Raw genomic sequence first — 23,442 nt, 5'->3', positions numbered from 1 at the left:
CTTACTTCTGTGCTGCCTTCAGAGTAGGGCTGGACAGAGAGCTCTGAAGGCAGCGCCCCGCCAGCAGCAGCATAGAAGTAAGGGTGGCAATACCATGCCACCCTTACTTCTGCGCTGCTGCCTTCAGAGCTAGCAGCCGGAGAGAGTCAGAGTCTCACTGAGGGCCCAGGTCTGCAGGCAGCAGCACAGAAGTAAGGGTGGCAGTACCACACCATGCCATGCCATCCTTACTTCTGTTCTGCTGTTGGCGGCGGCTCTAACTTCAGAGCTGGGCTCCCAGCCAGCAGCCTCTGCTCTCCAGATGCCAAGCTCTGAAGGCAGTGCTGCCGCCAGCAGCAGCGCAGAAGTAAGGGTAGCAGTACCACAACCCCCCCTACAATAGCTTTGTGACCCCTTCCCAACTTCTTAATTGGTCAGGACCCCTACAATTACAACACTGTGAAATTTCAGATTTAAGTAGCTGAAATCATGAAAATTTATGATTTTTAAAATCCTATGAGCATGAAATTGACCAAAATGGTCCTGAATTTGATAGGGCCCTATCCAAAGTTACACAAGGGTACAGTGCAAGAGACAAAAAAGGATAGAGTTCCAATTCTCAGGCTTGGTCTACAGTTAAAATTTATCCTAGCATAGATGTGTCTGTTTGGGGTGTGAAGAAAACACACTCCTGACTGACATAGCTACGCCAAAAAAAAATTCCAGTGTAGACACAGCTATGCTCACAGAGGGTTGTTTCAGTCAGTATAGTTCATGTCCTTTGGGGAGGTGGTTTTTCTCTACTGGAAGAAAAACTCCTTCCGTCAATATACACTTAGGCTACGCTAAGGGGCTTTGCCAACATAGCTATGCCAACACAGGTACAGACCATTGTGTACCCATAGCCTCAGTATTATCTGGGCACAATCCTAAATTTCCCATTGTTTAGTCCTGTGGGAAAAAAATAAAGATAAAAAACAACATAGGATTGGTAAGATAAAACTTGGTTCAAGTCAGTATAGAGGCGGCTATTTCTCATATTCACAACAAAACTATTAGCCTTCCTAGTTTTTCCTCTTATGCTGCACCTTTTTTGTGATTCCAGACGTAAGAATGAAAAAAATGGAAAAGTTATTTACTGTATGTGAAGTCCAATCAGGTTTATTTATGGCTGAAAAGAAAGGGTTGAATGAAAAGAATGTTTCAGAAGTGCAGTTTTCCTTAAACAGCAAGGCAGATAGCATCTTTCTTTCAGGTTAAGAACCAGATGTGTGTGCCAAGGTTCAAAACTTAAGGGAAGCAGTGACTTTCACTTCTGAAGACGGGTTGAAATCTCAACTTAGTTGGCAAAGGAAAATGAATTTTGTGGTCACATTCTAGTTCCCATTTGTCCATACCCCAATATTAACAAAAAATCCATCACAGTTAGCAGGCTGTGTGTGCAAGAGCTACAGAGTGGAATTGAAAGCTTGTTGAGGCTTGGGACTCGGATACATTGGGAGAGTTAATGGGAGAAACTTTAGGATGTGTGTGTTTACAATCCCTCTGGCTCAAAATCAGCACTGAGTCCTTTACTTTCATGAGCATTAAATGTCCTCACAAATTCTAAAAAGTCAAAACAAAAGACAAATCCAGACATACACCCACACTCCTCTAAAGAAGAATCAAACATTCTGAACAAAATATGCACTGGACATTTCCTGAATATACATCTGTACTCAATGGACTGCAGTACCAGAACACTCCAATATAAGAGATAATGGGAAAAATTTTCACACACACCTAACTGACTTAGATTCCTAAGTCTCATTTTCAAAAATGAAATGGGTCACTGTCACGTGTAGGGGTAACTGGGTGTCATTTAGAAGGCCAGGTTATGATCTAATACAGTGGTTCTCAAAGCTGGTCCGCCACTTGTTCAGGGAAAGCCCCTGGCGGGCCGGACCGGTTTGTTTACCTGCCGCGTCCACAGGTTCAGCCGATCGCAGCTCCCACTGGCCGCGGTTCGCCGATCCAGGCTAATGGGGGCTGCGGGAAGCGGTGCGGGCCAAAGGACGTGCTGGCTGCCCTTCCCGCAGCTCACATCGGCCAAACCTGCAGATGCAGCAGGCAAACAAACCAGTCCGGCCTGTCAGGGACTTTCCCTGAACAAGCAGCGGACCGGCTTAGAGAACCACTGATCTAATAGACCCTTCTGGCCTTAAAAAGTATGAACAGCCAATATACATTTTTGAGATACTAAAAAAAAAGTAAGATGTAGGGTAAAATTTCAAAAGCATCCAAGTGACTTAGGAGCCTAAGTCCTATTTTCAAAAGTGATTTAGACTCAAAATGCCTTATTGAAAGTCATTGGAATTTAGGCTCCCAAGTTATTTAAGTACTTCTGAAAATTTTACCCAAAAGATACATGATAAAAATAGGACAGGGCCTGGTAGTACTTTTCATGAGTAGTTCTCTAAGCACTGTGCAAAGATTGGTACGCATGACTCTCTCTCAGATGGGTGAAAATGAAGTATAGAAAGGTGCCTGGACTTGCCCAAAGTGACAGAGGTGAGCAAGTGGCACAGAATAGAACTTCCATCTTCTGACTCTCAATCCTACCCCCACTGAATAACACTGGCTAATAAACGTATTGCCTGCCCAATCACTGACCTGCTTGGGAACGATACATTCGTGCCAGCATAAATTTGACTGTCAGAATCACAGCTCACACCTAGTATACTGCATATATAGTTTAGACCGTATCTCATTATTTCTCATAACTCAGACAATGTCCAATAGTTTGTCAGAGTTTGAATAGTATTGACACCCCCTTCACGGCCCCTTTACCTGCCAAAGCAGCATAAAGGAGCCTGCATATAAATGAGAAGAAAGTTCCAATGCGTTTATCAAGTTAGAAAAACTGTTCTCAATCTCTTTGTCAAGACTTTTCAAAACACAACTATCGACACTCACCCTTCCCACCTTAAAATCCACATAACCGTGTTGTGTTTATGATAAAAAACGTAAAAAAAACCAAAACAAAACAAAAAAAACAGTACAGAACAAATCTCTGAACTTATCAGAAAGCCCTTATTGCCTGAGTCTGTGCAATCACTGAGAACTGAAATCCCTTGTGTTGTTTATCAGGGTCTCAGTGCAAACTCCAAGCAGATGGATATCTAGTATACAATGTCCAACAGCCGCTTGCAAAGGGTTTTTTCCTTGCAAAAAAGCACACTGCATTACACCAATACTCTCTGATCTACATGGGCATCCAGTTTGTTTCTGGGTTAAATCGAAGGGGCTGGTTTTAACCTATAAAGCCTTAAATGGACTGTGTCTTAGTTGTCTCAGAGACCAATTCTTAACCCATATAAACAAAAGAGTAGCAGATGAGATCAGATGAGGTGCTTGACTAACGGTCCCAAAGTTCTCTGTGAGGAGGTTTGCAGACAGAGCATTTTCAGTGAGAGCTCCTTGGCTATAAAATTCACTTCCCCAGTTGGGGAAAAGCCTGAATTCGTTGACTTTCTGTTCATTCTGCAACGGTTGTCTGTTTTGTCAGGCTCCCTCCGTCTCTGTTTTTTAGAAAGAGGGAGCAGAGGAGGATGAGTGGGGGCAATGGAAGCACCTCAGTTTGATGGAGTAATTTGGGTGCATCTGATTTTTGGACATTAGCTCCTAGTTGTTTGTGGCAGGGCACAACCCTGGAGCACGCCCTCTCATGGCATTGCAAGCATACCACCTGTAATTCCCTCTTGCATTTCTACAATAATTTGTTCCCAGACCAAATTATTTAACATAATATTCCCCCTTCCTGGGGTCCAATTTCTTAAGTATTTATAAATATACAATTTCCCTTGGCTCTTCAGGACCAAATCCTTACCCTAGCTAAAGGGAGTCCACAGCCCTCCTCCTGGAGTTGTGTACTGCTTTTCCCTGGTGAAGCGACTCCATATCCCTGCCTTCTGGGGCTATGACATGGTTAAAGCCAGCTTTTCTGGCACACCAGTAACCAGATTTAAGCCCTGCTTCATAGACTTTGTCTACACTACACAGCTTTTAGAAACAATTGAGTTGCTTATTGATACCTAGCTTTGTTCTTTCACAGAAACAAAGATCACCTTTTCCATTGCATTCTGAAAAAATATTGCTGGTGATGTGGCTGGCTGGTCAAAACAAGCTGCAAGTCCTCTGGCCAGCCACAGGAAAAGATGTGATTGCTGTGTCAACTAACAGGAAGCCCCTAGCCCCAAGAGAGAAAAATAAGCAGGCTGAGAAACAAGTTAACTTTTGACCCGTGATAATGCCTGCACAGAATGCCAAGCTCAACAAATAGCAGGATCCAATGGGCTATAGTTTTTCAGCTCCAGGGATAAGGGCTTTAGAGTGCTACATTCCCATTGTGGCTCCCACTCTTCCATATGAGAAGTCTCCACCCTCATGGTACTAAGTGGCTGGCACCAAGCAATACAAGAACTACTTATAAAAGCTGCTTCCCATCAGTGGTCAGCAGCTCTTCTCCTTTCTTGAAAGCCACTGATCTGCTGGACAGAAAGCAGAAGTGACAGTTGCACTGATCAGCTCGAGTGCAAAGCAAAGTCCCTGAACATCACTCAGTGAATGTACTGTCAGGCTTGGGAAAGATCAGAGAGGAGGAAGGAAGAGGAACCAAGGCAGGATGTTCTCAATTTTTATTTTTTTTTATTTTATTATTTTTTTTTTTTACAATGTGGGCTACGTTTCAACACAGAGGTTATCTACTGGACCCACCGTCCCCCTCACCTTTTACAGTTGCACTGCCCACTTTCCCTAACAGTCACATTTACAAAGCATCTTCTATGCAGCTAGAGCAAGGGCATACACGGAAAAAGAACTCTAGAAAAACCTTTTAAATGTGTTTGAGCAGCTGGAGCGAAGGCGGAGAAGCCAGCTCCATGTGACCAGCCAGCTCTCTAAAGACAGCCAGCAACTGCTCTGCCAGTGGTTTGCAGGCTGCAGTTTGACTGCCTCTGGGTTAGGGGAAAGAACAGATTTCAGATCTGATCCTCCTTTCTTTTACACCAGTGTAAACCTGAACACACACCAGTGAAGGCAATGTGTGTAAACAGAATCAATGAGAGCAGAAATAGGTCCTTAATGAGAAGAAAGAGTAAAAGAAATAAGCTAACCAGAGGGGAAAGAGACACTAAAATTACAGGAGGAAAGATATATTTATGCAAAGGAAAAGTGATGAGTGGTTTAAGAAAATAAATAAATAAATAAATAAATAAAGGGTGTGTCACCTTAACTATGTGCATAAGTCCCTTTAAGGTCACTGTTAAGTGCTTTGCTGAGTCAGGGGCACAGCAAGTGATTTTACTCTTGTAGCAAGTTTTCTTTCTCTCCGGCAAGGTCTGGATAATGTAAGGTGCTAGGGAGCATTGCTGTGTAGGAAGGAGGTGGTTTGGGAGATATGGTCACGGATGGGAGACGGACATGGAAATGCAAACTTCGTACTCAGGGAGGAAAGGACAACCTGTTACAGAACTGATGCTAGCTCTGGTTTTAGGTTTAGGCCCTCATCTTGCAAGACACCCATGGGAAACACTCAAAATGTATTTGGGGCCCTCCTTTCTTGGGTCTACGCATTTTAAACACACATTTCCAGATAAATACCAAACAAACTTACTTTTCAGGGTCCTCTCCCTGCCCCCTTAAAAAAAAAATCTTTTGATTTAAAATAAATAATCAAAAATGTAGGTAATTAGAACTGATACTTCCCATTTTCTAGGCAAGAACCCCCTGGAACTTTCATTTTAATTTTTTTCTGTACTGAACAAATTTCTGCTTCTTGAGCAAATCTAAGGCCCCAATTCTGAAACGTGATCCTGTAGTTCAAATCTCTGGTGCCCAGATGCTGGACCCTTAACATCACACAGGCACAACACAGTCCACACTAGAAAATTATACTGCACAATCAGAGCCTAAATGTTAGCTTGGATGAGAAAGAGGGTGAAGCTACGGTTGCCAATTTTGGTTGGATGTAGTCCTGAAGGTTTCATCACATGACATAATCTTTAATTAAAGATTAATCTTTAATTCCTGGAGACTCCAGGACAATCCTGGAGGGTTGGCAACCCTCGTTACAGCCCCAGGCCAGGGCATGCTCTTTCACAGGTGCTTTTGCTTGGGTGGCTAAGGGTTTGAATGCCCTGTTGATTCCTTAGTACTAAAACAGATTTGCATCCCCTGTGTATAAGTGATAAAGCTCTCCTTTAACTCTCTAATCTCTAGCAATTGTCAATGGTTTATACAGCTTGTAGTTGGCTGGTATATCAAATTGAATAAAGATTTTTGGCCTGTCTATTCATTAGGGGGCAACCCAGCTCCACTGGAGTCAAAAGGAAGTCATTTCATTGAGTTCAGTGGAACAGGATTTGGCCGCAAAAGCTTATGACTTTTTAAACATCCAAACCAGACCTGTAAAATAAACTAGATAGAAAAACAGACTCCATAGGACCTACCCACCCACGTATTTATCTCAAGGGTTTCTTGCTGAGAATATACTTCCCAGACATTTTCAGAAGCTTACTGCAGTTTTGCGAAACTTTCTGAAAGCGGCATCAATATCATATTATAAGGGTATTCAGACAAGGTTACCTCTAATTCAAGATTCATGAGGATAGTATGCTTGTCAGTTAAAATTTTTACAATTAGTATAACTCATTTGCAGCACCACAAAGTACCATCAAAATGTACATTTTCCAGCGGGTTTTCTTCTGTTGCTCTGAAGTGAAAATGCTGTTTTCAATTAAAAGAGGATTCTGAGATTTTTTAAGTTAGTTATAAAACCAGTACAAAGAAAAGGAGTACTTGTGGCACCTTAGAGACTAACAAATTTATTAGAGCATAAGCTTTCGTGAGCTACAGCTCACTTCATCGGATGCATTTGGTGGAAAAAACAGAGGGGAGATTTATATACACACACACACACACACACACACACACACACACACACAGAGAACATGAAACAATGGGATTATCATACACACTGTAAGGAGAGTGATCACTTAACTTACTTACTGAACTTTCACTTACTGAAAACCAGTACAATTATTCTTCATCAGTGTGCACCTTGGAGAATATAGACAAGTAATATGTTTCAAGATATACAAACCCCACCCCCTAACCACACCCAAAACAAATTTACACACAACATTTTGAACATGTTTTTGTAAAGGAAGTTTAATAAAAACTTTATCTAAGGCTTCCGTTTCCTTAAATTTGTTTCCTAACAACAGCTACCTTGATGAAATTCTAATGTGCTTGCTGTTGGGTGAGACCTTTAAAAATATGGCCAAATTTCTCTAACATATATTCATAGAAGATTAAGTGAATCTAGAGAGGGAATAATCAAAGTTTTCTTACACAGATAATTTTACTAGGCTCATGCATGGTGGGAACTGAAAATTATACCATCTGCAACATGATACATTTTTCCAGAAAACCTCCATGTTTTTATAAAACCGTTCTCTAATACCCCACAGCACCATGAATAAACTGACAGTAAAGAAGGGAAAAGAGCGTTTGATATACAGTATCTTGATTTGCAAAAGGTTCCCATTATCTGTGTCACTGAACACACTTGGAAACAAATGCAAAGTATATACAGAGTGGTCAGCCTCACCACAGGGTTTGTTTGTTTGCTTATTTTAAAGGATGGCAAGAGGAAGAGGTGTTCAAAAAAAAGCTCTGAGTACACTGAAATTTTTACTGGAAATTTCAAACCTTGCTGGTATTAATTTAGATTCTACATTCCCTTCTCTTTTATTGTTGTTGGGGTTAGCCGATCTTTTGTTCCGTAACTAAAACACACTAGGTTATATCAACATGCTTTTGCCCCAAAGTATCAAATATATAATATTAATCTTCAAAAAGTGAATTTGGAAACAACCAAAATTTTTAAAAAATTCCACTAACATTTCTTTTAACAGTCAGCTTACACATAAACTGTAAGAGGGCCAAGAGCAAACAGATGGGTGGGTTCTAGCCATACTGCTGGGATAAGTGCCAAAGGTCCCCTTCCTTCCTTTCTTTAATTAAAAAAAAATTACATGGGCAGAGAAGGGGAGAGGAAAGAAACAGCGCATTGCAACTCAGAGAGAGCCTGTTAATGTGTTCAGAGAAACACTCTTTGGTTACATGTCATTTATGCCTTGATGGCTTTTTTAAAAATTCAAATGAATGATGAGTAAAGATATATATATATTAGTGCAGAATTAAAAACTTTTGGTATGGCGAGACAGTGTTTGTATTCTGTGGAAGCAGAGCGGGGGGGGGGGGGGAGAAACAGAGAAGGAAATATATGCATCAAACCAAAGCTAATACATTTAGAATAGGCATTAAGAAGTTCTGTAGACAGCAGAACTCCATAGCATACTGTTCTTTTCCATATGTTTCAAAGCAGAACAGCAAAAGCACTCTTTTCTTGCATCTTAGACAAATAGTTTCTGATTTAAAAAAAAAAAAAGACAGTAAGGAATGTGTGATTCCTTGAGCTATAGATATATATTATGATCAAGTTAACTTTTTATATTCAAAAAGGGTAGTTCCAGATCTAACCAAGGTGAAACCAATAAAGGGGTATTCAAATAACACCAAACGAAGGCATCCTTTTAGGAAAAGAGTGCCCTGTGCCTTTAAGACAAACTCTGCTGCATGCAACCCCAAAGGCTTTCTACTTTTTCTTTCAGAGTAGCAGCCGTGTTAGTCTGTATTCGCAAATAGAAAAAGGAGGACTTGTGGCACCTTAGAGACTAACAAATTTATTAGAGCATAAGCTTTGGTGAGCTACAGCATCCGATGAAGTGAGCTGTAGCGCACGAAAGCTTATGCGCAAATAAATTTGTTAGTCTCTAAGGTGCCACAAGTCCTCCCGTTCTTTTTACTTTTTCTTTGACAAGGAATTTGGTGCAGCGCTGCTGTTCCGTCCATCTACGGGAACGGGTCACGCTGCAGCTTGTTTAACTCGCTGCAATCTGACTTTTCTTCCACTGAGAAAACAACAGTCACAGAGCGCACCAAACACCCCCCGTGGGGAGTCCGGCGGAATGGCTCGCTCGCTTGCCGCTTCCCCGCGCTACTCACCGCCGGCTGGCTCAGGCAGCGAGGAGACTGAGGTCTGGCCCATTTCTTAACCTTTAAGAGGGCCGCTGTCCAACAATCATGCAGCTCGCTTGGTCCTTTGCTCATGTATTCTCTGCCACAGACATTTCCAAGGGTTCATTTCACCTTTTCCCGGGGCTTGCTCTTTCACTACCACACTGCAACTCCTGCCTCCGCTCGCAGGCTGCTTTGCAAGTCCACCTCCTCCGGCTGCAGCCCGGCTCGCGACTGGTCCTGCTCAGCCGAGTGCCTGTCATTCCTCTATGCAGATTCTGCGGAGGGTCAAAGGTCACGGGGAGGGCGTCCCTTGCTGGTACAGCCACACAGAGACCATCCCAGCAACAGCCTGGAGTTTTAAGCTACTCTCCTCTAACAGAAAGGGGGCAATGTTAAATGATCCTATAGGGCTTGAAGGAGAACTAATGAAGTATTTAGACATGGTGCTTAAATTTAACAAGGTCCGCTTTTCTTTCGTGGTCTTATCCCTCTTTATCTCCCCCACCTCAAAGGACTAATACATGCGTTAGTCCCTAAGGTGCCACAAGTCCTCTTTTTCTTTTTGCGAATACCGACCAATACGGCTGCTACTCTGAAACCTGAGTTCTCTGTGTTCTGGTGGTGCTAGGATGGAATAGCAACCACAGCACACGTACACGCGCGCGGAGGCATTATAGTTCTCCTCACAGGTCCCTGCACTTTATAGATGGATACGGTCTTGGGAAGGGTTTTTTTTTTATTTTTTTTTTAAATCTTTAATTAAAGATACATTCAGAAAAATTAAGTTTAATCAGTAGAACCTCCTGATGCCACTAGAAGCCCAAATCCATTACCAACCATTTCCCCACAGCCCAAAACATACTAGGGTAAGGAGATGTCCCAATTTTTATAAGGACAGTCCCGATATTTGGGGCTTTTTCTTATATAGGCTCCTATTAGCCCCCACCCCCGTCCGGATTTTTCACACTTGCTATCTGGTCAGCCTAAAACATACCCATATTTCAGTTGTAAAAGACATCAAAGTTAAATACTGGGATGTCCTGATCTTACCTGGTATGTTAAAAAAATGTAGAATAAAATAACTGACCCTGACCGCACAAATTGCTCCATATAGGAGGACTCCTGGGTACATGCAGAACCCCACTGATTTCCACAGTACTTCTATGCTGGTATAAGGGTCTGCTCTTGTGCTACAGCTTGTAGGATCAGGATTATTGAGAGCCACTAATTTCACCAAAGCTGGATGTTTTGGGCAGGTTTTCCATTATTTCACACCCACATACACTATATTCCTAAAAAAAGTCTCTATGCACTTCAGATTCTGCATTTGTGGTGTGGCTATGGGGGAGTGTTTGTGCAATATCTGAAGTATTAAGACAAAGCTGTATCCATGAATTAAAATGAACTAATCATTGGATTGGAAGTTGGTGATTGACTGGGACTAGTGATCATGTCCTGATTACTTTCAATGTGGGCAAACAGAGGAGTGTCCCAAACGGCAATATATATATTAGGGCTGTCAATTAATCGAAGTTAAGTCAAGCGATTAACCAAAAAAATTAATCGCGATTAAAAACTTAATCGTAGTTTTAATCACACTGTTAAATAATAGAATCCCAAATGAAATTTATTAAATATTTTTGGAATTTTTTTCTACATTTTCAAATATATTGACTTCAATTACAACACAGAATACAAAGTGCATAGTGCTCACTTTATATTATTATTTTTATTACAAATATTTGCACTTTAAAAATGATAAACAAAAGAAATAGAATTTTTCAGTTCACCTCATACAAGTACTGAAATGCGATCTCTTTATTGTGAAAGTGAAACTTACAAATGTAGGTACAAATGTATGTTTTTTTGTTTCATAACTACACTCAAAAATAAAACATTGTAAAACTTTAGAGCCTACAAGTCTACTCAGGCCTACTTCTCATTCAGCTAACCGCTAAGACAAACAAGTTTGTTTACATTTACGGGAGATAATGCTGCTCACTTCTTATTTACAATGTCACCTGAAAATGAGAATAGGTGTTCGCATTGCACTTTTGTAGCCAGCATTGCAAGGTGCCAGATATGCTAAACATTCGGATGCCCCTTAATGCATCAACCACCATTCCAGAGAACATACTTCCATGCTGAAGACGCTCATTAAAAAATAATGCGTTATTAAATTTGTGACTGAACTCCTTGGGGGAGAATTATATGCCTCCTACTCTGTTTTACCTGCATTCTGCCATATATTTCATGTTATAGCAGTCTCTAATGATGATATGCCCAAATAAATTTGTTAGTCTCTAAAGTGCAACAAGGATTCCTCATGTTTTTCCAGCACGTTGTTCATTTTAAGAACACTTTCACTGCAGATTTGACAAAATGCAAGGAACGTACCAATGTGAGATTTCTAAAGATAGCTATAGCACTCGACCCAAGGTTTAAGAATCTGAAATGCCTTCCAAAATCTGAGAGTGATGAGGTATGGAGCATGTTTTCAAAAGTCCTAAAAGAGCAATACTCCAATGCAGAAACTACAGAACCTGAACCACCAAAAAAGAAAATCAACCTTCTTGTGGTGGAATCTGACCCAGATGATGAAAATTAACATGCATTGGTCTGCACTGTTTTGGATTGTTATCGAGCAGAACCCATCATCAGCATGGACACATGTCCTCTAGAATGGTGGTTGAAGCATGATGGGACATATGAATCTTTAGCACATCTGGCACGTAAATATCTTGCGACGCCGGCTACGACAGTGCCATGCGAACACCCTGTTCTCGCTTTCAGGTGACATTGTAAACAAGAAGCGGGCAGCATTATCTCCTGCAAATGTAAACAAACTTGTTTGTCTGGGCGATTGGCTGAACTAGAAGTAGGACTGAGTGGACTTCTAGGTGCTAAAGTTTTACATTGTTTTATTATTGAATGAGGCTTTTTTGGTACATAATTCTATATTTGTAAGTTCAACTTTCATGATAAAGAGATTGCACTACAGTACTTGTAATGGAGGAACTGAAAAATATCATTTCTTTTGGTTTTTTACAGTGCAAATATTTGTAATAAAAAAAATATAAAGTGAGCACTGTACACTGTGTATTCTGTGTTGTAATTTAAATCAATATATTTGAAAATGAAGAAAACATCCAAAATATTTAAATAAATGATACTCTATTATTAACAGCAGGATTAATCACACAATTAATCACGCGATTAATTTTTTTCATTGCTTGACAGCCCTATTTTATATATATATATATATATATATATATATATATATATATATTATATGACACTTCAGAGGGTTAATTTCTGAAAGCTGAGGAAAATCATGAACAAAATTGATTGGGAGGAAAAATTGTAACAGAAAAATTTCAATGAAAATTGGGAGTTCTTTAAGAAAAGTTTATTAAATGGCCCAAAAAAAGATGACAACTTTGGCTAAAAGCAACATCTATCAAATGGGGAAATAGATAGCAATCCATATAAATTAGAAGTTATGGTGTACAGAAATTGATAAGGGAAGCTAAAGATGTCAGGGAATTATCCACAGTTGTCAGGGCTAAGGACAATAAGGAGCTTAAGTAAACTAAGAACAAAACAAATCCTAGCAGTGTTCTAAACCCATTACTAGATGGTGATAGTAAAATTCTTAACAATGATGCAGAAAAGGCAGAAGTATTCAATAAATATTTTTATTCTGTATTTAGAAAGAAGCAGGATGATATACTCATATCACATGTAAATGATGAAGTATTTTCCAGTCCTTTAGTAAATAAGGAGGATTTTAAGTAACATCTATTAGGAATAAACATTTTTGAATGAGGAGGCTTGGATAATTTGCACCCAAAAGAAGAGTTGGCTGATGAGATCTCTGGCTTGCTGATTTTAATTTTTAATAAATCTTCAAATACCTGGGTAATTCCAGAAGTCTGGAAGAGTCCTTTTGCTGTAACCAAAAATTGTAAATGGGATACCTCAGATAGCTATAGGCCAATTAGCCTAATGTCACCCCCAGACAAAATAATGGAAAAGCTGATATGACATTCAGTTAATAGAAAATTAAAGGATATTAATATAATTAATACAGTCAACATAGTTTTATGGAAAACAGGTCTTGTCAAAGAAATCTGATTTTATTCTTTGATGAGATTACAAGTTTGGTTGATAAAGGTAACTGTGTAGATGCAATACAAGTATTTTGTAAGGCATTTGACTTAATACCACACGACATTCTGATTAAAAAGTTATCACTATATTATATAAATATAGCACGTGTTTATGGATGAAGAACTGGTTAATTGACAGATTTCAAGAAGTAGTTGTCAACAAGGAATCATCATAGAATGTGAGGGAGATTTTGCTCAATGGGTAAGCCTTCAAAGCAGGTCTATTAGTTGGTTATAACAGGGTGGCAGTTTTTTCCTCTTAGAGATTAAAAAAGGTCGCTGCCATCAAATAATCCTTATTTTTCTTGTTTCCAATACTGAATAAGGAACTCTATTCGAATAGATAAAACAAGTATTATCTCTAGAACTACTCCGTCTCTTTCTGTTTCACTGCATAATCTTCTCCATTCTCTTTTCTGCCTAGCTTTTAGCTTCCAGCTACAGATTTAAAGAAACAGTACATGTATCTTCATGACTCCAGTAGCTTCACAATCTTTGACTCCTGTCACTAAGAACAGTCTTTCATCCTTCCCTCCATCCAGCCGTCAACCCATTAATCCTATGGAAAGGCCTCCCATGATGATTTATTATTGGGGGATTGAAACTTGGAACTTTCAACACTAAAAGCCTGGGTCTTTACCACCTGAGCTAAGGAGTAACTACTTCAGCTAGAAGCAATAGCATGTTCTTATTCTCTTCCGTGGGTCAACATTTGCAAACTAACTGCACACAGAGGTAATACCAACCTCACATTGACTTTCCTAGTTGAGTAGCTACACAAAATAAATGCACTCCATGTTTGCATTGTTTGGTGTTTAACTCTGCATTTACATAATTTCAAGTATTTCTGATTTAGGCATAAAATTTCCTGACTATTTTGGCATTTACTTTTTGTAACACTGCAATATTCTGAGGCTTGTAACATTTCTTAGATGATACAGTTTACAATTTTCGTTCCATTATAGCAAAGGTTTTAAGCTGCAGTTATACATGCAAAGGAATAACATATTGGTTCACATGACTGCAGGTAAGATATTTATTTGGAATTTAGCTAGCTGTTTTAAAAGTGTTTTGGGGCCATTTCTTTCACTTTATCTTTAAACACTGATTAGTCTTTGGAAGAGATGTAAAATGGAGGTCCTGACAATCTGTTGTCACTAAAGGTCTTCCAACATTCAACACACAGAACTACATGGAAGTTGGTGGAAGCTGGGGAGAGGATCAACACCTCTGATAATCAGGCACTAAAAAATTCCTTGACAATTTTAGCAAAAGTAGGGTTATTAAATCTAATGTTCTGGCCAGATCTGAATGTAGGTAATAATATTGTTTACTCAACTGCCTCATACTCTCTCCATTGGATATGATGTTCTTCATTTTCTTTCCTAAACTGTTGTGTTTCGTACTGCAGTGAACACCGTTAACAGCTGATATGTTCCATTCCAGAAGCCTAATTCTACCACTGAAGGATAAAAGTATCTCCCATTGACTTTAATGGGAGTATTATTCATAATGATGGGTAAGACTCACCCTGATGCAGATGGCCAGTACAAGTCCTACACACCACTGAATTCCAATTTAAGACCTCAAAATTAGTCTTAAGTGAGGTTTAAGCAGTGCATAGGTCTTAAATTGGCCCATGTATAAGGGTAAATGTAATCTGCTCTTCCACTGGGGAAATAGGACTTTGCAGATGGCTGTGTTTCAAGAATGGATGAAGGGATCACAAGCCAAATCCTGCTCATCACACTCATATGAATAGTTCCAATGAATGAATATCAGAAGCAGGATTTTGGCCCACTGTATAACTTATCTTTTGAGATGAAAGACACTACAGAAGTGTAAAAGAATTATTCCTCCTTTTAGGCATTTAGATTCAGTGATGATCCTAAATATTATAGTCACAAGTTATAAAGAAAGGCTATGATATTTAATAATAAAAATGTGTGCAACTTTATAATAGGAAAGGCTTTATCATAGCTAGGTACCTATCAAGATATACCAGCAGAAGGACAAAAACAGTTACTCAAATGCAGATTTAACTCCCCACTGCTTTTAGAACTTAGGTAATTTTCTAGAGTTATTAGCAGATAAATAAATGCTATGTTGTACAAATATTAAATATTATTTAAATATGGTCAAAATAAACAAGAAAGGTGTGGTAACTTCTGAGTTATGGTAAACTGTAAGGATTGTAAAAAAACTTTTTTGAATATACTTTTAAAAGGACACCATCAACATAAAAATCATGGACCATATTAATTTATAACAATGGAGTTACATCAGGAATGAATTTGATCTACTGTCTTTTAATATATATTTATCTGCTTTAATAGCACTTTAGATTATTTTAAAAATTCTTTCATTTGGAAATTAACTTTTCATAATTTTTGCTGTTTGTCTCCTTTTACCTTTTGGATTTTCATTAGCTTGGAAACTTGACTGGTCAGATTTCACTTTCAGCGTGGTCAGCATCAGTCCCTAGTTCTCATGCACGAGCACAATACAAGAACATACACCTCTACCCCGATATAACGCGGTCCTCGGGAGACAAAAAATCTCACCGCGTTATAGGTGAGACCAGATTATATCGAACTTGCTTTGGCCACCCCCATTCCATGACCTCCCCCTCCAGAGACCCCATCCCTAATCACCCCCGGACCCCACCCAACCCCCCTGCTCCCTGTCCCCTGACTGCTACGACCCCTATCCACACCCCCCTGGCCCCTGACAGCACTCACCAGCAGCTGCAGGAAGTGGAGCAAGGTGGCCCCAGCCCGCTCCACTCTGCCAGCTCCCAGCCGTGGCGCTCCACTTCCCGCCACCGGTGAGTGCGGGGAGGCTGGGGAAAGGACATCCTCTGCACTCACCAGCGGCGGGAAGCAGAGCGACGCGGCCCCAGTCTGCTCTGCTTTCCTTGCCCCAGCCCCAGCAATGTTGCTGGGGAGCTGGGGGGTTGAGAAAAGGTCCCGCACTCACGGCAGTGGAGCACCACCACTGGGAGCTGGCTGCTCTGCTTCCGCTGCTGCTGGTGAGTGCTGGGGGGGATCCCTTTCCCCAAGGCCCCTCCCCCAAGCGACACGGCTGGGTCCAGGGCGAGGGAAGCGGAGCGGGCTGCTCCTGGCCCCCCCACTAATCCCCCGGGCCACTCTGAGACTGCGGGTCCCCCAAAAGTGGCCCCCCACAGCTCCTGCCTCCCAGACTCTGGGGGCTGGGGGGGGAGCGCCTGATCGCCCTCGATACCCTCTGTCCCTTAGAATCATAGAATATCAGGGTTGGAAGGGAGCTCAGGAGGTCATCTAGTCCAAGCCCCTGCTCAAAGCAGGACCAATCCCCAACTAAATCATCCCAGCCAGGGCTTTGTCAAGCCTGACCTTAAAAACATCAAAGGAAGGAGATTCTACCACCTCCCTCGGTAACGCATTCCAGTGCTTCACCACCCTCCTAGTGAAATAGTGTTTCCTAATATCCAACCTAAACCTCCCCCACTGCAAGTTGAGACCATTACTCCTCGATCTGTCAAGAACACTGAGAACAGTCTAGATCCATCCTCTTTGGAACTCCCTTTCAGGTAGTTGAAAGCAGCTATCAAACCCCCCTCATTCTTCTCTTCCGCAGACTAAACAATCCCAGTTCCCTCAGCTTCTCCTCATAAGTCATGTGTTCCAGTCCCCTAATCATTTTTGTTGCCCTCCGCTGGATGTTTTCCAATTTTTCCACATCCTTCTTGTAGTGTGGGGCCCAAAACTGGATACAGTACTCCAGATGAGGCCTCACCAATGTCGAATAGAGGGGAACGATCACGTCCCTCTATCTGCTGGCAATGTCCCTACTTATACATCCCAAAATGCCATTGGCCTTCTTGGCAACAACGGCACACTGTTGACTCATATCCAGCTTCTCGTCCACTGTAACCCCTAGGTCCTTTTCTGCAGAACTGCTGCCTAGCCATTCGGTCCTTAGTCTGTAGAGGTGCATGGGATTCTTCCGTCCTAAGTGCAGGACTCTGCACTTGTCCTTGTTGAACCTCATCAGATTTCTTTTGGCCCAATCCTCTAATTTGTCTAGGGCCCTCTGTATCCTATTCCTACCCTCCAGCCTATCTACCTCTCCTCCCAGTTTAGTGTCATCTGCAAACTTGCTGAGGGTGCAATCCACACCATCCTCCAGATCATTAATGAAGATATTGAACAAAACCCTTATCCAACCCCTTGGCCCCGGCTCGGCCTGGCATCTTAACACGCTGCAGCAGCGTGTTGGAGCTTTACCGCGTTGTATGCGGGGTAGAGGTATATTTAAATCCCTCCTTTAAAAAATTTTCAGTCTTTGAGAGAGGTCACCACAAAACTGTTAAGTCAAATTTTATAGAGAGCAGAATTAAGACATTTATACAAAATAGTTAAGAGAGGCCTATAGAAGAACATTTGGGAGCCCCAGCTGGGAAAAAGTTTATGGTGTATGTATACAGGGGGTCAGACTAGATGATCATAGTAGTCCCATTGGAAATATTAATCTTTTAAAATTCAGATACGAGGCAGACAGGAATTTGAACTCAGGTTAAAACCTTCAGCCAGGGCAATTAATATGCAAAAGGAGGGTTTTAGGTCAGAAAAAAAAGCAGACATACCTTGGAGGAGAGCTGCTTATTTAGAAGTAAAATGTATTTGTGCTGGGAGACAAGTAGTCCTTGTCTACACTAGGCTCTCCCCCATGAAGTTTCCCCCGGTAGGTTGGAAAGTTAGGAGGTGCAAGGGGGACGAGGGTTGTCTACAGTGGACCCAGTGCATATACACATCAAAAGAACTGTTTAAATTGAGTAGGAAAAACAACATCCAAAACTAATTGCTCAAAGCAACAAAGAATCCTGACTGGATTCAGGAGACGGACATACAATGGATATTTCAGGTGAGTGTGTGCTAACCTTTTAAGTGGCCATCTAAGTAAAAACCTTTGTGGAAAATGCTGATATAATAATGAACAGAATAACACCTTTCATATCAAAAGCATCAGAGTCTATACTTTGGATGATTTGATAAATGTATTGGAAGAAGACACCTACCCAAAGAAACAGAGACCTTGAGCTCAATCCTGGTGTGCAATATTGGTCACATTTCACCATCTAAAAAGCTTACCAGTGAGCTTTCCAAGGATCGGCTAGCATGCACCAGATGTACTTCTTGACTTCAGGGCAGAAGGTAGAACAGGACAAGCTGGGGGGACAAAACCCATATTTTGGACCTGAACTACTCTGACATTTTTCATTTAATCACCAAGTAGAAATATGTTTTTAGTGCAGTTTTAGCAGTACTTGGCTGAAAAATCCAAATCTACTCAGAACAAGCTTCAGAGTAGCAGCCGTGTTAGTCTGTATTCGCAAAAAGAAAAGCAGTACTTGTGGCACCTTAGAGACTAACAAATTTATTAGAGCATAAGCTTTCGTGAGCTACAGCTCCGATGAATGCATCCGATGAAGTGAGCTGTAGCTCACAAAAGCTTATGCTCTAATAAATTTGTTAGTCTCTAAGGTGCCACAAGTACTGCTTTTCTTTTTTCAGAACAAGCTGTTTCAGTTGCAGAAAGAACAGTTTGAGTAATACCAATAATACTTAGGACTTAGAGTGCTGAAAGGGAAACGCTCCCCTTCACCCAACTTGAAATCTAGTCAGTTTCAAACAATGAGTAATTTCAGGTATTATGCCTTAGTCCCCCTGCCAGTTTTTGTGGTTTTACAATCATATTTTCCTATTTAATTCCTCCCCCACCTTCTCTGTGGCTGCAAGACCCACACAAAGGAAAAGGAACACTGATAAACTGAATGACTACACAGTCAGGGAACAGTGAAACTGACTATACTCAAAGTGCTGTCAAAAGCACAAAGTAGCCAAACTGAAAAAACAAAGAAAAGGATTTTTCCCCTCTCAAATCTGTTTCACTTGTAGTAATCTTACTTGTGATACTGGTAGAGGATAACATTTCCGGCAGAAGTGTGGTTTTTAATTTGATAGAACAATTTCAAATCATTGTACAAACATTAACTAGTCAATCTCCACAACATTCCTGAACAATTGATATTCTCCAGTCTCTCTAGTTGTGGATCTATCACTTTAAATATCTACCACTGTACTAGCCTTGCTGCACTATCCCTTGTGGATACATTACTGGGTGTGTTCTTCATGGCAAATACCCTCCTTGCTGGCTGTAACTTTATCTCCATGGCCTGAAACTTCTTAATGACTCATTGACTTTTGTCAAAAGAGCCAAAATAAACTCAATTTTGGATGCTTTTTGCCAAACGTATACACTTACAGCAACCTAGGAATAATAATAATAAAAGGCAAAAAAAAGTGTTAATGGAACAATACGACTATGTAGTGAAAATCATTAAAAGTCTGAAAATACAAATTATACAGTCCCAATAGTAACTTCTCAGCCAGGGAGTATATCTTGTATAGTTTAAGTATACATATAATGATATTACCAATAATATTTTCAGCTACAGATTTATCAGGCAAAACTAATAGTTAGTACTAGTGTGCAATGAGGCTAAATGAATATGGCTGTTAGAAGCTTAAATATTGCTTTTCCTTTCGGTTATTTTAACTGTGCAATCTTAATGCATTTACATTTCCTAACTTTTTTAAAGAAAACATTTGATTTGCAGCACTGTTTAGCTGGCAGAGCTTGTAAGTTGCTTGAACGTAAGTACCTAAGATAGCTAGAGGGTGAGTACTGCGCCCAAGACAGGGTTTCCTTACCACATCAGAAGTGTGTGGGGGTCGGAGGAATCAGGTGGCACTATAGCCACCACCCTCTGCTTTGGGGGAGCAGCTTTAAACTCCAGCTGGGGTTCCCTAGGAGCACCCTTGGCAGAGGCTGCCCAGGTGATATGCTGAACAAACATCTTCTCAAGTTCCTATCCCTATCCTATTCCTTGCTGTTCCCATCCTCTTTGTGGCCGTGGGTGGCTGGCTGGCTCCAGTCTTGGTTGTTCAGGAATTGTAGGCTTTTTGTGCAGCTGCACACTTTCAAGTGGGGATCTACAGCATTGTTTCTGTCTACTTGAACAAGCAGAACCACAGATGCTAATCTGGGCCCATGGATTTTTCCTCATAACTATTCTGGGAAGTGATGTTTTCTGGGCATCCCGATTCTCTCTTGCCAATTAAGACTTTATACTAACCTTCACTGATCAATTGGAATGACCTACCATAAGTTAACATGCTAGTTAAGACGACAGCAGTGAAAACAGCCTTCAGTCCACTTTTTGTGGGTACAAAGCTTCCACCCTACTAAGTTCCAATGTCTATGTGGCCCCATCTGCTCACTCTGAGGCTAGCACTCTGCATACCATGAGAGACACCTGGGGATTCATCTGATAATAACGCGCTTGTACATGGGCATCCTACCAGACGGAATATCATACACACTCCCATGTTTGTTAGTATCCTCTACTGGCTGAGCTAGCATAGCTTCTTATTTACCTTAGAGAGGGCAGTGGTGTCTTTATGTGGTCACAGATCCAGTCTGTCTCTCCTTGGACTGACAGGAGCCAAGACTGCTGGAGAGGCAGCATGCTCAGACAACAGTCAGAGATAGAGAGCTCCTTGCATTACTCAGAAGTGACTGCTCTAAGCACAGGCCTGACAAAAGAGTTTTATTCAAAGCATGGTAACTACAGTGCAAAATAATCAGGGAAAGGGGAGCTAGGAAGGAAAGGGGAAACAGGAGAGTTTCTTTTCACTGGATTCCTTGCCTCTTTACAACTAATGGAATTTGTACATTGAATTCAAAATCCCACTCCTAGTTCTGAGAAAATTGTACAGCAGCTGTATTCACGCACACTGTACCAGGACATGTTTTCAGAACCTTCAGCAGATCCAAGGGCAGGCAGATGTCAGTGTGTCATTGCATCAGCCATACTGTATATTTTGGGAGCATTTGACTGAGATGCACTTATTTACATAACATGGATCAAATTGTCAAAAACGGACACTGTACTCTGCAAGCCTAAAAAGCAGGAGAGACTGTGACTAGGCAAGCAGGCTATTTAGCCAAGAAAACACAATAAACCAAGTAATTTTACGAAACATCTTCCACAAATTAATGTGGATTTTGTTCTTATCCCATAGAGTATATGGACATCTTTTTTTAGATTTTCATTGAAAAGGTGTAACTAGATCAGGTTTCTTGTTAATATATCTAACCGTACAACCATGTTCACATTCAGAAAAGTGACTGGTTGTCTTTGTTTGTCTGTTTGGATCACTTGGACTTATAGCTACTGGGTTTGATACATTTGTTTTAAGCCCCAAACTGTCTTTTCATTTTTTAATAGTAATGTTGCCCCTAATTGGAGGGAATTTCCTCATTACTAGTTTCTTTGTAGTGCCTTTTCTAAAACCATTCTCCATCTTGAGAAAATATTCATACCAACTTAACTTTTAAGATACACAGTGGCTGGCTCAGGATGCAAATCTACTTTCATGTTTTGCATAATAAAAACATGTAATAATGTGCCATTTCATCCTTGAGTAGCAGACACTTCCTCCATACTTCATATATATATATACCAGATATGGAAACTGGTCTATAAACATCAATAGGATTTAACTTAGCACAGGTCAGTGAGTTCAGCTAATCACACAGAGGGAGAGTTCTCTAGGTTTTTGTTCTGAGTCAGAAATTCTGGTCAGATTTGCCCAGCAAATTCACCAAATGAACAAACTTGGGGCAATACATGGGATTGGGTGGAAACCAAGTGCAATTAGTGATTTTGCTTTAAGTACACTAGTTCATTCAATCATGAAATCCCAAAGAAAATTCAGGGGTGTTGAACCCTACAAAAGAACATCTAAAAAGTTCATGTGAATTAAAGAATGAATTTTGTACAGCTCTGGTTGTGAAAATCACCTTTATCAAGATAAGTGTCAATGCTGCACCTTTTCTACCATCACTTTTTAAAAGAAGCAGCTCACACCAAACTTAGATACTGAAACATACCAATTTTTGCTAAAATCTAAAATTAAAATGAGAATAGATGAAAATGATATGGGTGCCATAGGAAATACAACCAGTTAAAATTGCCTATTTTCAGAGCTACTGTATATTTAATTTTGTAACTAAACCACAATTCAATTAAGTAACATTGAGGGAAACACTTACAAAGATTGAAACAAAAATAACTTAAAATAATAATTTTATTCAAGAAAAAATAGCAGATCAGGTTCTTGCATTGTGCTGTGGCTGCATTGTGCTATGCCCCTGGTGCAAAGCAGCCCTACAGTCAATATAGAGGGATCTTCTTATTTCCTTACCAGGCATATTACTTATTTTAAAAAGGGCTTCACTATTCAGTATTTACTGTAAATGTTTTGGTGTGAAAAATTCACACGTGGTTTCTTTGCCAAGATGGAAATTCTCACAAGAATGGCCCAGCCTGAGTAACCATGTTGCGTGCTCTGGTATGTGTCGAATCCTCAGCCCCATCCTGCAATTTCTAATGCATATCTGCTGCACAGGTGCTATTGCAGGGTATTGGTGTGAATAGTAGCCATGGGCCACTGCTCCCTCATGTGTATGGTTTGGGGTAGATTATCCATGTAGCTCACTGACTCATTGGCCACAACCCCAGTCTATGCCCCTCCCGCTGTAAGTGGGCTGCTGCAGAACTCATTTCTACAATTCCCTGCATGATCATTCCTGCATTTTCCTTATCTAAGGTAATTATAGTGCACCTATAAGCACAATACAGTATTTAAGTGCTGGTCCTGCTGCATTATATGACCCTTCCAAGGTCTCTATCCGGCCCCAAAGAAAAAAAAATCACCCATAATTTATTTTACTTTTAAAATTGTGATTGTTTTCAGAAAAGTAGAGCAGGTTAATTCCATTTGATAATTACAGGAATGCAGTAAATAATGTTTGGTACTGTAATAGTAAATACAAGTCTATAGAAAGATCAGCCACTAATAATGTAATATACCACGACCGGCATTCCTCCATGATTCTCAAACACAGATCCTCACTTGCCTACACTATTTTCAAACATAGCACAAAGCATGAGAGTTTTCATTGTCTCACACACTGCACCATAACTACAAAACGGCATCTTGATTCAGACACAGTAATAAAACCTGGTGCCTGTAAATTTATTAATTTGACCCAT

General features: G+C 40.5%; 1 protein-coding gene across 5 annotated transcripts in view; it reads right to left on the bottom strand.

Annotated features, from left to right (window-relative positions):
• PHACTR2 (phosphatase and actin regulator 2) overlaps window positions 1-23,442 on the bottom strand; it is a 220,067-nt gene that overhangs the window by 125,145 nt on the left and 71,480 nt on the right. Inside the window, exon 1 of one of the 5 annotated variants that reach the window (XM_038396945.2) lies at window positions 9,091-9,354. The exons of 3 other annotated variants lie outside the window; for them this stretch is intronic. In XM_038396945.2, the coding sequence (XP_038252873.1) occupies window positions 9,091-9,133 (43 nt within the window). In that variant the 5' untranslated portion in view covers window positions 9,134-9,354. Of the gene's footprint in view, window positions 1-9,090; window positions 9,355-23,442 lie in introns of those variants that run through there. One more of the 5 variants, XM_043511139.1, reaches the window with a different exon arrangement.

Source organism: Dermochelys coriacea, chromosome 3, assembly GCF_009764565.3.
Source record: "Dermochelys coriacea isolate rDerCor1 chromosome 3, rDerCor1.pri.v4, whole genome shotgun sequence".
Lineage (NCBI taxonomy): Eukaryota > Metazoa > Chordata > Testudines > Dermochelyidae > Dermochelys > Dermochelys coriacea.
The sequence above is the reverse complement of the archived record's forward strand: the minus strand, read 5'-3'. Positions and strand labels throughout refer to the sequence as shown.